This window comes from Natrix helvetica (assembly GCF_964273705.1).
Source record: "Natrix helvetica genome assembly, chromosome: 1".
Classification (NCBI taxonomy): Eukaryota; Metazoa; Chordata; class Lepidosauria; order Squamata; family Natricidae; genus Natrix; species Natrix helvetica.
In genome coordinates this window covers 67,195,836-67,211,710 of record NC_138548.1, presented here as the reverse complement: position 1 = coordinate 67,211,710, position 15,875 = coordinate 67,195,836, and the positions used below count along the sequence as shown (strand labels likewise).

At 35.6% G+C, this 15,875-nt stretch overlaps 1 protein-coding gene across 8 annotated transcripts in view; it reads left to right on the top strand.

Annotated features, from left to right (window-relative positions):
* The window catches only part of MEIS2 (Meis homeobox 2), a 234,730-nt gene that overhangs the window by 55,273 nt on the left and 163,582 nt on the right, over positions 1–15,875 (top strand). Inside the window, exon 8 of one of the 8 annotated variants that reach the window (XM_081955713.1) lies at positions 2,757–2,858. The exons of the other annotated variants lie outside the window; for them this stretch is intronic. Coding sequence (XP_081811839.1) covers positions 2,757–2,858 — 102 coding nt within the window. The remainder of the gene's footprint in view (positions 1–2,756; positions 2,859–15,875) is intronic. 8 annotated transcript variants of the gene reach the window in all.

The following is a 15,875-nucleotide window of genomic DNA, read 5'->3' as shown; positions in this document are numbered from 1 at the left end:
TTCTTTTCGAGGGGTGTCCTAATTCCCTCCCCCCACACATTGCCTGGCTTCCGGGACACTTCTTTCATGGGCCTCGGCTGGCTACTGGGACAAAAGGAGAGAGCCAGGTGCCTTGGCTGGCCTCTGGGCCACTTCTTTCGCAGAGCAGCTGCACATGCGCTTAAATAGGGCCAAACGTTGTGGGTAGGGCTTAATTTTAATGCATGCACATAAAACAGTGCTGGGGCTTCTTTTTGGGGTGGGTCGTGTTTTAGGAGAAACATGGTAAAATAATACTCAGTAATAATTACAGTAGAACAAAATAGAATTAGTAATATCTTTGACAAACTTGCCAGAACACAAATGGTTTCAAGCTGGCATGAATTGCTGTTGGAAAGGAAGCCAAATGAAACTACCTGTTCCTGTATTACTTAAATAAAACCAATCAATCATTAAATAAATAGAAATCTCTAATATGTTTATATTTCCATAAATAAAGATAGGATTGATTATGAAGTTCTCTGTTTTGACTCAAACCTAAATCTAATTTTAAATGTTGAAGCTGCTCAACAACTTTCATTAAAAATCAGCAAACACCCTTCCCTTCCTTCCTCTCTTAAAGCTGGATGGAATTTATAGTTAAAATAGCTCCATATAAGGAGATAAAATCTGACAAATTTCAGAAAAATAAGGAAAGTTTTGTACTAGATGCCTTTAACCATTTCTTAGAAGAGTTCCAGAATCAATGTAAGCAAACCTCTGCAAAAGTACATCTGGCTGTAGATATTATTCAATAAGAAACCAAAGTAAGACTTCACTGAAGTAAACCTTTTTTCAGGTATTTGGCCAAATTTGGAATACATGATGAGAATATGTTGAAGGGATTTGGAATGTTCAGTTCATGTGCTCTTCAGGAGCAAATTTGCTATATGTGTAAAATTCTTTAAAACTTTTATGACAGCTTTTGGAGCAGGAAAGTCTAAAGGTGGCAGAATTTGCTTTGTGCCTTCCCAAAGATTGGAAAACAACCATGAATGGTCAGAGGGCTTTGACTAGTGTGTTGATTAAAAAAATTAAAAAATGATAAAAATGTTGGAGATGCCAAATTTATTGATTATGTGCTATTAAATTGGTGTTGATTCTTAGTGAACACATAGACATTTTCCAAAATAATAAAGATTCTTGATTGTTGTCAAATTCTACAATTCCTACATGCAGATTCATTCTTCCAAGTTAACTTCCATTCACCAATCATCAACTTTCTACAGTCCAGAAAATTTCCAGATGTAAGTTTCCAGGTAAAAATAATATGCATTATAGCCAAACATTAGAGAGAATAGCTACACGCTTGCCACCTTTTGTGTATGTGCCAGAGGGGTGTGTGGCACCCAGTTGGGCTAATCACCCTGATATCATGTTTTCTTGAAAATAAGCCCTAATGCTTATTTTGGAGCCTCAAAATATGTAAGACTGGGTCTTATTTTCTATGGTAGTAGAACAATCCAGGTTTCTTAGCTTCCATGCAATGCTAAAGGAATCAGAGCTAGACATTTCCTGTTTACTGCTTTTACTGAGAAAAGATATGAAGCAGTGGTTATCAGCCAGCATTATGTAGTATAATGTTTAATGTAGTGCAATATATAATGTTTGTTACTAATAACCCGCAACATAGAGATATCATGGGATTAGTTTATATGTACAACAGCCATGTTTTTCTTGAACTTGGGGCCACTTGTTCTTTCTAATGATGACTGCAGTGCCTCCACTCTGTCTAGGTTAATAAAACTTAGTTTTCTTGGTATCCAGTTCTTAAATCTCAGATGTGATGTATTTATTTTAAAAATCTTATAGATTACAATAACAATAAAATTTTATTGTATCAAAATCTATTTTTTCAATAGGTACTTTTTCAGTATCAATCTGCAATTTGTTTATATTTTTCAACCACAAAATAGAAAATTATGCAAATTTATTTAGCATTTCTCTCTCTCAAACAATTACTAAAAAAACAGACAAGGTGAAATACTGGTCTTAGTTTTATGAGTGAACTGTATTGTGGGTGTTCCTGCATATGTGAATTCATTGATGGTTCAGATTAATCCCTTTTCCGTAATGCTGTTTCCTCCAGTAAATTTTCCAGGTTCTTATGTATCTTACGTGAATGTGTATATATGTGTGTATGCATGCATGTTTGTAAAACTTAAAAAGCGAATAAGTGTGGCATGATTTCTGATATTAGTTTTCTTGCAATCTTGTGAAGTTTATCAGGTATCAGGTTTTTTCAATATATATTGGGTAGATTACTGGCAATTTACATGTAAAATATTATTTACATATCCTTGTTTTATATACTTTGTGATTAAATTAAAATAAATATAAAATTAATTTAATTTGAATGATAAATGGGGGCCTTATTTGTTACTCATGATAAATATTCTAATTTCCCACTTCCTATTAAAATACATTATATTTTATATTTGCTATTTATAGTCTTACTATATTGAATGTAAAGGTCTATTATGTGTATGTTTATGCAAGATGTATCCAATTTACATTGGCGTTTTAATATATGATTATAATTTTCCACGTAACAGCTCAAACATCCGAATTCAGTGAAATAGTTGCTAACTTCTCTTCCATTGGTTTTAGCAAATTTTGAATGACAATGTACTTCCTAAATCACAACAATAACTTACTTAAAATAAAAAGGTTTAAATTAAACCTGCAAAAAACTATCAGTTTTCCAACTTAACCCTTCACATTCTGGCATTTTCCAGACTGCCAGCCAAATGAACACTTTAGGAGGAGGTGTTTAAATATGTCTGCAGCACCCAGAGAGTTAATCCACCCCATTGTGCATAGGTGTTGGAGCTCTTATGGTATGTAAGCTCATACAAAATTCAGAATTATTTTGTATTCTCCTTTAATATATACATTTTCCCAATACACACCTTCTGAAAATTTAGTTCTTTTCTTGGTGTAATTAGATATGCATACATGAACAGCTACTAATGAAATAATATTGCATATGTATGGATCTACCATCCTCTCAAATAACCCATATTGATCTGATTCCTAGTTATTATTATAATTTTTATTAATTATATTAACATTAATATTATATACTAATTGCATAGGAAGCAATACAAATATTACAGATTTTAAGAATGTGAAGTCCTAAAAATTGAGTCACTAGAATTGGGATGGCCAAATTGTGAAGGAGGCATTATTTCAAAATTAAAATTAAATAAATAATGCAAATTGGATAGCCTTATATAGACTCAAAGATCATGTGTTTCTGTAAGAGATATACTAATTTTCCCTAAAGTTATCAATGTGCTTTAAATGGATCTGGACTTGAAAAGTGTCACCTGCAAGATTCTAAATCAAGTGATTTATACTCTGTTCCTGATTTGAAATTCTTCTACTCAGCCAGCACAGGCAAATCCACTTTTACAGACGCTAAATGTATACTCTTAAGCAGTGATATCTAGCAGCCACTAAAACAGAAACAAGGAGAAAGGAGGGGGAAGTTGAAGCTGTTTTGACTAAAGAGAACATTTACAGCTACTACTAATCAGGCTGGAGAATAGCCTCATGCAAGGCCATTCAGATTTATCCCTAAAAGAAAACTTTTTAAAATGCTTCTGCAAGTATTTGAATCTCGGCAGTTATAGCTGCTGGTCAGTGGAATACTTTTAGGATATATCTATTACTGGAGATTAATTGCCACTGTTGAGCTGGTGGAGCTACACTTCCACAGAATTATGCCTTTCATGCATCTAATGTTCATAAATTATGATCTCTCTCTCTCTCTCTCCTTTCCTCCCTCCCTCTCTCTCCTGCCAACCTCTCTCTTGCATTATATGTAAATGTGTTTATTTAAAACAACTACCTGTATATAGTTTCAGAATAGGCCTGTTATATTTTGGTAGTCATATCTACAATTTAGGTGCTCTATAGTTCATTTTATTTTAAGAAGAAACTGTTGAACATTATTTTTCAAATATATTGAATTGTATACAAATATGTTCAATTATATCAAGTATATTTTGTTAGCAACGCCTTTGTTCCTGTTTCACAAAGCTTGAGTTTATTTCAGATTTGCAGCATATGCTTTCAATTATATGTATATCATGCTTTCAGACAATAGAAATGATCACCAGTATCTCAGCAATAAAAGGATATATGTGTATACACACACATACACAAACACACACACATACAATATGCAGTATAACCATAGTGCAGGAAATTAAGTTGCTACAATTCATACTTCCAATGTTATAATTAAGCATGCTTCCTGATCCATCACAGATATTACTCAACTATTTTGCTGCCTTTTTACTATACTATTAACACATATTAGATGTTATACAATGTGTTGCATTGTAGCATTAAGCAAAATCTTATATCTATAAATATTTTTACAAAAACATCAAAAGAAAGTGTTTTTAAAATTGAATACACATTTAATTTCAGGTACTATTATTTCAAAAAGTAGTTTCTTACATGCAATTTTTGTATCTGAGTAATAAAGGATTAAAAATGAGATTTCTAAAGTGAATATTAATAGATTACTAGTGATACTGCTTTACTAGATAATATTGTAACTAATATAGCGGATGGGCCCCCCTCAGTGGACCAGACGGGCCGCCAACAGCGAGTCTTGTGAGACCATCCTGGGAGGAGTTTGATTCTGTTGCCACCGAGGATTTAGATAGGTTGCGTGGACGGCTGCGACCCACCACATGTTTAATGGACCCGTGTCCCTCCTGGTTGGTACTGGCATCTTGGGAGGTGACCCGAGGCTGGCTTCTGGGCCTGCTGAATGCCTCATTGGGTGAGGGATCCTTACCAACCGCCTTGAAGGAGGCGGTGGTGAGGCCCTTACTTAAGAGGCCTTCACTCGACCCAATGGAGCTAGCTAACTACCGTCCAGTCTCCAACCTTCCATTTCTAGCGAAGGTTGTTGAGAATGTGGTGGCGCAGCAGTTTCCACGACACCTTGACGAATCCGAGTATCTAGACTCACGCCAGTCCGGCTTCCGACCTGGGCACAGCACAGAGACAGCCTTGGTCGCGTTGGTTGATGATCTCTGGAGGGCCAGAGATAGGGGTTGTTCCTCTATCCTGGTCCTATTAGACCTCTCGGCGGCTTTTGATACCATCGACCATGGTATCCTATTGCGCCGGTTGGAGGGGATGGGAGTCGGAGGTACCGTTTTGCGGTGGTTCGGCTCCTACCTCTCCGACCGGAGGCAATGTGTGTTGACAGGGGGACAGAGGTCGACCCCGAGGCCACTCACTTGTGGAGTGCCACAGGGGTCGGTCCTCTCGCCTCTCCTGTTCAACACATATGTGAAGCCGCTGGGTGAGATCATCCGTGGTTTTGGGGTTGAGTATCACCTCTACGCTGATGATACTCAGCTGTATATTTCAACTCCAAACCACCCCAACGAGGCTGTCGAAGTGATGTCCCGGTGTTTGGAGGCCGTCGGGGTCTGGATGGGGGACAACAGACTTAAACTCAACCCCTCCAAGACTGAGTGGCTGTGGCTACCGGCACCTCGGTTCAGCCAGCTGATTCCATCGCTGGCCATAGGGGGCGAACAATTGCCCCCTGTGGAATGGGCGCGCAATTTGGGCGTCCTCCTTGATGCCCGGCTGTCAATGGATGACCATGTGGCAGCCGTGGCGAGGGGGGCGTTCCACCAGGTTCGCCTGGTGCGCCAATTGCGCCCCCTACTGGACCGGGATGCCCTACGCACGGGCACTCATGCGCTGGTGACGTCCTGCCTGGATTACTGCAACGCTCTCTACATGGGGCTGCCCTTGGGACGCGCCCGGAGACTGCAGTTAGTTCAGAATGCAGCCGCGCGGGCTGTGATGGAGAGTAAGAGGTACTCCCACGTAACACCTCTCCTGCGCGAGCTGCACTGGCTGCCTGTGGTTTTCCGGGTGCGTTTCAAGGTGCTGATTACCATCTTTAAAGCGCTCCATGGCACGGGACCTAGTTACTTGCGGGATCGCATCCTCCCACATACATCCCTGCGGCCAATTCGCTCACACAGGGAGGGACTTCTCCTGGTGCCGTCCACTAGGCAATGCCAACGGGCGACACCGAGGAGTAGGGCCTTCTCTGTGATGGGCCCAACCCTCTGGAATGACCCCCCCCGACATTAGAACCACTTCTGACCTCCGCTCCTTCCGGCAAAAATTGAAGACCCACCTGTTCCGATTAGCAGGCCTGGCATAATTACAACTGTCCCTCCTGGCAAATGTATTATATCTGGTTATTTTAGGGTTTTTTTAATTTACTGTATCTGTTTTAGGGGTTTAACCTATATTTATATTAGCTTTGTACAGTTCTTTTAATTGCATTTTAACCTCCTCCACGTCAACTGTCAACTGTACATATTTAATTTTTATTGTATCCTGTTATATTTTGTATGAACTGTACACCGCCCCGAGTCCCTTTTGGGAGAGGGGGCGGTCTAGAAGCATTAAATAATAATAATAATAATAATAATAATAATAATAATAATAATAATAATAATAATAATAATAGCTATGACACAAAAAAGTAATGCAATTAGCTATACAATAGTTAACAATACTTTTAGTTAACAGCTAGTCTTTATTAATATGCTCCATTATCTGATTCTGTAATGCAGCATTCTTAAGTCAGACCATTTTAAGAAAGAAGTTTCACTGGCTTGATATTCATTGATTTTCAGTTTCAAAGTATGAGGAACCCTTCCCATTGGGGAAGTCCAAAAAGATTTTTTTTAAAAAAATTAAATTAAAATATAATACAATGCGCTTCTTCTTAACTACTGAAGATGAAGATATGTTTTAATGGAAAAATGCAAATATAATTATTAAATATTCTTCATGTATTCTTAAACAGGACAATATCCATCTCCTGGTTTCTAGTCTACCTCAGTACACCAAACTGACTTTATGCATACATGCTTACAGTTTATAATTTAATATATTAGTCAATGATTGCAATGTCTCAAATTGTTTCTTTCTTTCATTTTGAAATTTGATATTGTAATAAAAAAAAAAGAGATACAAAAAAATTTATCCCCCCCCCCCCGCTTTCATTTTCCATTCCTTGCGTCTTTGGATTTAAACTTGAATTATTACAATTTGAATGTTTTACTAAGTTGACAACAATCAAGGATCTTGTAGAGCCTGAAATTCAAGAAATATTAAACCTTTTTGGAGGGAGGTCTTCCTCCATGCATGGGACAATCTGGCGTTGTGCCAGATGTGTGTCTAGAGGGTGCAATCATGAGCATTTGGGTGCAACTACAAGTGTAGGAAAGGACTACTAGCCTACTATCCTCCTTCAGGAGCTCTGACCCAGTCTATGCCAGGAGTGCATGAAGCCAAGACAGTAAGCTTGTCCAAGACTGCTTTCCAGTTTCAAGCCTGAGTTTTATGGTGCCTACATTTATTATTATCACTACTTGAGATAATTTTAATTTTATGTATACTCAATCTTTTACTGTGTGGGTGCATGTATGTGCATATTTGAAGGGAGTGTTGAGGTTAGCCAGTAAAGTTGATACCCTGACCTTTTTTATGTGTGTTGCATGTACGACATGCAACAATGGGTGGGGCTCTTATCACACTATTGCAGACACTATTTGGACATTTTCACTCCAAGTCTCATGCAAATGCCTTTCCTATTTGCACTGAAAACCTAAAGACATCTACATTCAACAATGAAAGCTTTCACAAGATCAAAATTAGGACTATGTTCCAAAGACAATTTGTGGATGAGCATTTAATTACAACAACAGCTGACTTCCACTACATGTTACAAAGTGCTGTGGTGTAAAAGATACTCTGTTTCAAAAATGCATTTTCTGTATTTTTACATCACTCTACAAGGAGATGGGAAGCTGCTCTTTAAGAAACTTCCTGAATGTAGAAAACTAATTAGATAGTTTTTTTAGTTTGGAACCTAAAACCAGGTTAAAAGACCATTAGAATAAAAGTAATAATAAATTTAGGTATTGTACTTAAATCTTCCTTCAGATCAAAATAGTATGTTTAAAATTGAAGTCTAACTCAGTACTCATCTCCAATATTTTATTTTAAAATCTGATAAATAATTTTTATAACTACAGGTTTTTCACTAATTCTGTTCAACCCTTCACTGGAATGTTAGCTGATTTTTCTTCTTATTTAAATAGTTAAAGGTATGTTGACTTGCAGAAAGCTATTTGGAAGCTCTATGAAATTATAAAAAATAACCAGATACTTACAAGCAGGTAATTCCATTGGATACAACTGTGCCACAATAAATACAACTACCGTACTTGGTGACTAATGTTTAGATAAAAAGTATAGCTTAAATTGTATTTTGTTGGAAAACAGTAGAATGCTATCCTATAAAAATGTAGTATTTACATTGATAATTGCTCAAACTAATAAAACATTTACTAATCTTAAAGAGAAAGCAAGCTGTTTTAAATGCTATCCTCATAATCCCTTCCCATTCATTATTTGAAGTAGGCAGATGGAAGTTGAAGTCTAAAACATCTGGATATCATAAGGTTGCCTACTCTTCTATTTAACCTTAGCCAGCTATCAAAAATATATCAAATCTATGCTAAGTTTTTGCATAATAAACAGAGACAGGAACATTTTTCTACTAGAATTTCACTTGACCAAAGTATAATGAAGCATGATAAGCCACAGGAACTAAATAATGTTACTTGTTATTCCCTACCTTACCTGTATTACCTTGCCCAGGTTATGAGTTTCTTCTATTTAAAATAAAACACAGTAAATTTTAGAACATTTGAATACAAGTTAAATTTAAATTGACAGTGTTAGACTCTGGTAACATACAGCTTCTAAAACACTTTAAATATATCTGTACTCTAAAATATTAGATTAAATTTTCTAAAGAATTTCTTAACTAACATTTGGAGACATTCTGCACAAAGCTTTATGGATTTTAGTAATCTGATCTCTGTGACTTCCTCCTTTTGGTCTTTCTTTCTTCGTGTTGCAGCAAGAATAATGATAGTATCTGTCACATTCTTTGGATGACTTCAGATAGCTGTGTTCTGAGTTGGGGGCTGAAAATTATGAACTCTTGCTTCTAGAAATGTGACACGGGTAGTGAACTATATCTTTAAAAGCTTTAGCATTAGACAGGGCACTGCCAAGAGAACTGAATTTGAAAACTGGAACTTAAAAGTAGCCTTTATTTTTACTATTCCTTAGATTTCTTAATATCATAGAATTTGCTAGGGTTAAGCTCTCTAAAATGAATTATTGGAATCCCCAAGTGAGTTAATTATGAAATATTGTGAAGAATTTTAAACATCATCTATATATTTACTTGTATAGTTTACAGAGATATTGGTGGTTTAGTAAGTCTAAATTATTTCATAAACTTAGCAAATGGGGAAAATAACTGAAAAAGCATTTTATTCTTCAATTACTTTGCTCTCTTCTGTATAACCAGATTCAATCTTTCTTGTGAATTTGGAATAAAAGTATATTAAGGGGAAAATAATTTACCTAAGATGATACTAAAAAGTTTTTCCACACCATATTGTGTATCTTGTTAAGATATGCCCACAAGATACATAGGAAGGAGACATAGATACAGATATAAAAATGCCTTTTTCAAAGCAATTTTGTACATATTAGATTTTAACATTCATGTCTAATAAAGATCTCTTTAAAAAAACTTAATCATTTCATATTATTGGATAATATTAAATAAATGGAATAAATGTGCTCTAGTGACATTACTTAATCTGATAATGATGACTAGTTAACTAAATTATTAACTGTACTATTAACTAATTTAGAAATAATAGAGAGAAAAATAGGTCTGCATTTACATATGTGTCCATCTGTCTGCTTTTACAGTTTTTGTCTTCAATCAGTGGGTGAATTGGTTTTAATCCAAACAGCAGCCTGATTTCAAAATGTACTTTCTTTGGTCTTGGTTATTGGTGGAGCAGAGGGATTTTCTTGACAATAGCTAGATCTTAATAGGTCCTTAAGAAATTTCATCTCTGTAACCACGTTAGATATAATGTGAGTGGCAGAAAAATCTCCATGGATAATTCTGGGTTAGTAGATTGTTACCATCTCAGTGTTGCTGAAATCTCTAATCTCAGGTCAGCCTGAAGCAGCAGTGCATACAATCCTGTTGCCTGATGCAGCATGAATGAAAATGCTTTCTGTCAGAAACATGTGGTCTCTTCAGTCCAGAGCCTGTGTAAATCCTGTGTAAATAGAAGGAGGCTAACAAAGGATGAGCCCCTGCAGCTCAGAGCATTTGGAGCCATTTGGGGGCTGAATTTGCTAAATGCTGCTTATACCGCCTGAAAAGTTGAAGAGAAAGGAGTTTAAATTCCCTTCTTTTTTCTCTTTCTACTTATACCCTGGGGGGGGGAGGGTGTTCAAGGCCAGAAAAACTTGAGGTAAGACTATGAAAACTCTTTTTCAGTCTCTTTTGAGTATGGAAAAGGTGGCCCGGTTCACCATCCCTTCTCTAATGTCGGAAACCCACACAGTTTGTAAATGTTGCATGTGAAGTATTTCATTTTCTGTGAATTACACAGAAGAATTACACAGAAGAATTACACAGAAGAAAACATAATTCAGCCCCCCCCCCCCCCCAAATTAACATGTATAGATGATATGGCATAGCCATAGCAGATTAGTAAAAGAAATGAAGTAAACAATTAGTACATTTGTTTCATTTTCTGTAATAGAAGTTTGCAAGGAGAATGTCCCTCTCAAGAACATTGATAAGACAAAATTGGGGATCTATAACTTAATACTAATATCTCAAAATCTTCTGCAAGGAAAATTATTGCACAAATATATGTTTATATTTTCAAATAATCTTTCTCAGCCATAGGTATAATTTACTGAGGTCTATAAGAAAATGGAAAAACAGATATCCAGTAGACGTGAAGTTTTTTTGTTTTGCCTAAATAACATAGATTACAATTTATTTCGAACAATTACATTAGAGTAATTAAGAAAAAATAACTCACACTACAGTATCTTAACTAAAAATCTATATAATAACCTACTAAGTGGTGTAACTCCTAGAATAGTGACATTGAATAGTATTGTGATTTATCATGAACCATGTATTGCTTGGGCCTTTTAAAATGAAGTGTGTTAAATCTACCCAATTGCAATTTATTTCTTTTATTTCTATAGTTTAAGTACACGTGCATGCAGAAAGTCTGCTGATGGAATTAACACTGAAAGAATTTTAGAGTGGTGTATGTAAATAAAACCACCACATCTTGTTTCTTCTTAATTCTGCCCTAATAATGAAGTACTGCTGCATTTGGTGTGAACGATGGTGACATAGCAGCACTGCAGTTTTCTATGAGACTGCTGGCCTCTGGCAGCTCATAATAGCAGCTATTATGACATTGTGCTGGAGCAAAAGTTGTTATACTCCCATTATGACATTTATTGTGTAGGATACCCATGGTCAGAATCAAGTGTAAGTCTGCAAAATACAAGGCTTTTTTTGTTGCAAATAGCAAAAAGGTTAGCAAAATTCCACACATATTCTTAGCAAACATGTATTTTGCAGAAGTAGAAGTATTCCAGAGCTGGATTATTTCCTTGTTCATTTATGAAATAATCCAGAAAGAGCATGAATTTACAAACATTGTTAAATACCTAAATATCTTAATACCCCATTATGTAGTTTGCATTCTTTGTAATTATTACCTAATCAGCTCTATGTAGTAGAAAAAACTATTACTGTAACTTAAATTTATATGCAATGTATGGATGGGGCTCTAAACATAAGAATAAATTTCTAATATTTCTTGATGTGGAAGCACTCTTTTCTGTAATGGGTGGCATTTAGAGATCATAGGAACCAGTAGCATACTGTGCAAATGATACTTCTGTATAGCAAATGCAGGCAATCCCTCACTTACAACCCTTCGTTTAGTGACTATTCAAAGTTATAATAGCATTGAAAAAAGTGAATTATGACCTTTGCAGCATCCCCATGGTCACTTGATTAAAATTCAGAGGCTTGCAACTGATTTATATTTATGACGGTTGCAGTGCCCTGGAGTCATGTAATCATCTTTGTGACCTTCTGTCAAGCAAAGTCAATGGGGAAGCCAGATTTACTTAACAACTCTGTTACTGACTTAACAACTGCAGTGATTCACTTAACAACTGTGACATCAAAGGTCATAAAGTAGAGCAAAACCCATTTAGAAAATGTCTCACTTAACAACAGAACTTTTGGGCTTAATTGTGGTCAAACATCAAGAATTACCTGTACAACTCATTTTGGATTACCCCACATAATTTTTCAGATGCTTTTGGGAAAATTACTGAAAATTAATTTCCAGTTTATAATTTCCCTTAGAATTATTCTTATTCTATGAATGGCAGTAACTAAAATACTGTTTATCCTGAAAAGATTATAGGTCTAAATAATATGCCGAGCAAAGTGCTCATCTAAATAATTATAATACTCCTTTTTGTTTCTATTCAAAACTAAGTTTCATTTGGATTTAAATACTTTTAAACTCTTCATCAAGTTGAGCTTGATATTTGATAACTTCATGGATATACTTGTGTAATTTCTTTAACAGCAATAGGAAAATGTTTTGCCATAGCTTTCCTCTACTATGCTTTTCTTTTAAAAAAACACCTTTTGCAGTCTAGTTCTCATAGGATTGATGCACTTATTTGCTTTTTATTTCAAATGCTATGCTTCTGCAATAAAGACATGAACCTGTTTTCCCTTTTCCTTAACTTTTTAAACAAACTGCATTATGTTTATATTAATCTGCTCCTGTAGTTAAAACAAATGTGTGGCTTTTTCTGTTCTGTGTAATGTTTGGATAGCAGCTGGGCTTACATAGAAATGATGCAAGTCTGATTGTAAGGTTAAAATGCAGGATCTTTTTGAACTGTAGTTTATATTATATTCCCAAGAGTGTCAGATATGGGTAGTTCTTGTTCAGAGTTCAGATATCTGTTGTTATTAATTGTTTTAATGTTATTTGTCACATTTTTCTGTTCACCTTGGGAATTCTAAGCTATTTTAAGGTGCTATATAGTGACAAATCAGAAGTGCAAAGTAACTTGACACCTTTTTACCCATTGCAAAGTAATGAACAAAGTGGCACATGAAACATTTAGACTTAATTTACTAAATTTTAAAAAAGATACATTTAAAATATATCAGACAGAATTTGTAATTCTTTACAAAATTTCACACAAGCCAAAAAATCCAGTTATGACACTGCAATTATTATGTTTCTTCTACCAAATATATATTGAAATATAAGTTAAGTGAACAGATATTCAAAAATTACCATCTATGTAGGGTGAGGAATAGTTGCCTACAGCTTTCTTGGAATAACAGAGGCAATTAGGTCTGGGGTTTTTAAGAAAAACACTATGCATTAAGCTCTTTTTATTGTATATACTCGCTTTGAAAACAGAATAAAACATAGTTAGAAAGCCAATGGGAGATAGTCATGCCAGTAACAGCACTGTATAACGCAACAGTGGTTGAGATCTAGGAGAAGATTCAAAACTTTGTGCATTGCTGCTGGGGAGGTGGTGATGCAAAATACCTAACATGAAATGCAACATATAAGAAAATTTTCTGGGGGCATGGATCGTTCATTCCTAGAAGATTCCTGAGGTCTGTGGATGTTGAACGATGTGGATGTGTATGAATGTCTTTCTAAGAATGAAAGTTTAATTCCTCTCACACACAGGCACATACATGTGTGCACACGTGCACATACAAACTCATAAACCTATCCTTTTGGGGAATGTTTGTTTTTAAATTACTGCCTTTGGAAATCCATGTTCTGTGTGTTCCATTTTTTTACAGAGGGTTAAAGAAGTGTATAATGTACAGAACTAACCAGTTTTACAACATTAAATAAAAATGTTAGTAATCTTTTCAAGTTTAGAACTTTGTATATGCAGAGATAATCAGCAACTCAGAGGGACAGGCTTAAATATTAGTTTGAAAGGTGTTGAGTGTCAGGAATAAAAATTTTCAACCTTCCCGTTAAATAGACATTCAGTTTGTAATTATGCTTCTGTATCAAACACCGAGTATCACAGCTTTTTGTTTCATTGCTTGTTTTGTTTTTTGCCTTGGTTTTTGGTTAATAACTAAAGTTTGCTTGGGATAATAGGATTTATTGATATAGGTATATGCCTTTTTTCATAATAATTCAGTTCACCAACTTTCATCTCGATTCAGACTAATTCCACTTTTGAACTTGTTATATATAAGGTGTAGCTTCCATGTTTAATTTTAATGGAATCTAAAAGTGTTATGCTAAATATTTCTTCATTTATAATGCAGCTGTCAGGTTTATGCTTTACCATTATAGTGTGATTATCCCTATTAAAAATCAGTTATTGATGCTTGTAGAATTTTAATTATCATTTTGTTTCCAATATCTAGTTTTGTTCTTATATAAATAGTTTTTGTGTATGTTGAGTTAAAGTCATTACTGACAATTAACTTCTAATAGTTTACAGTGTACGAAAGTAAATGTTAGCCAAGTTTAACTAGAGGAATCTGAATCAAGTGTAATCATCTCTTAATATCAATTTTAAAACTAAAGTGCTATCTTGATAATTTTGAAGGTCCAAATTATGCCATACATAACATCCAAAATCTCCATGAATGCACACACACACATAATCATTGGCCTAGAGAGAAACAGTGCATGAGTTCATTCGCATAATTTTGGAGTGTTTTTCATCTGTCTGAGAAAAGGAGATAGGTTAAGGAAGTATTCTTTTCTATTTTCAGCCATTATATGCATTCATACATAGATTTTTAGTGAAGACAAAGATATCTTTATCTAGACAATGGATAGGCCTACTGATTTCAAACTTGCACTTTTGCCGTAGATTGTATTTGCCCCTCCATCTCTGGGTACTGTTTTCAAAATTGCCTGAGGCTACAGTACAGCACCTCAGATCCCTAAGGCCCATTGCCTGGCTCCTAATAGCCACTCTCCATCTGTGTCATATGAACAGCTGATGAGATAGCTCCAGTCTCTGTATTTTGGGAGTACATCCACCCAGGTTAAAATGCTGGGGTTGCCAAGGAGCAGTCAGAAGCCATTAATGTTGTGAAAATTTGCCTTGCAGCAGTTCCTTGGCATAGTGGAATTGGTATGACTGTAAAAGGATTTATGCTTATGGACGCATAGATGTAGGGTGGTAGGCTACTAGGGAAAAAAACCTTCTAAAATAGCATTTTTCCAAAGCAGATAGCTGAAGATGGTCTGATGTCTTTTCCTTAGATTGCTCTTCAACCTTTCTATTTACCTTTTATTTGCCATAAGTCAAAAAAAAAAGGGGGGGGGGAGAGAAAAAAGCCAGTCCCCTTTGGCAGATGGAAAGGAACTACTCAGCCTTGGGGCAGGGTGGTTGTAATGAAATGGCCTGTCATTCTGTAAATAGTGAGGACCATCTTTTCTATGTGATGGAAGATATCACATTGCAGTTAAAATGGGAATGTCAATAAAATTAATCTTCCAGCTCTTTGCTCAGGAGTTTTTTGTTTCTTTTTTTTAAAAAAAGAGGGTTAGGTAGTTGCAACCCTGATGCATTCATGCATGTATGCTTAAGACATACCAAAGAAGAGGTGTGTGAGGAGAACAGATAAAGGAGAAATAAAATTTAAAGTTTGGAGGAAAATAGACTGTATAATTGCAATGCATTTAATTTAGCAGTGCTAAAGAAGTAGAAGAGGCTACAGGAATTAGTTTGTGGGTCTGTAGCATTCCTCAGGAAGCTATGAAGCCTCTGACTCAGGCTACATTGAGCACAGAGTTTATTGTTTTAGGCTTTCT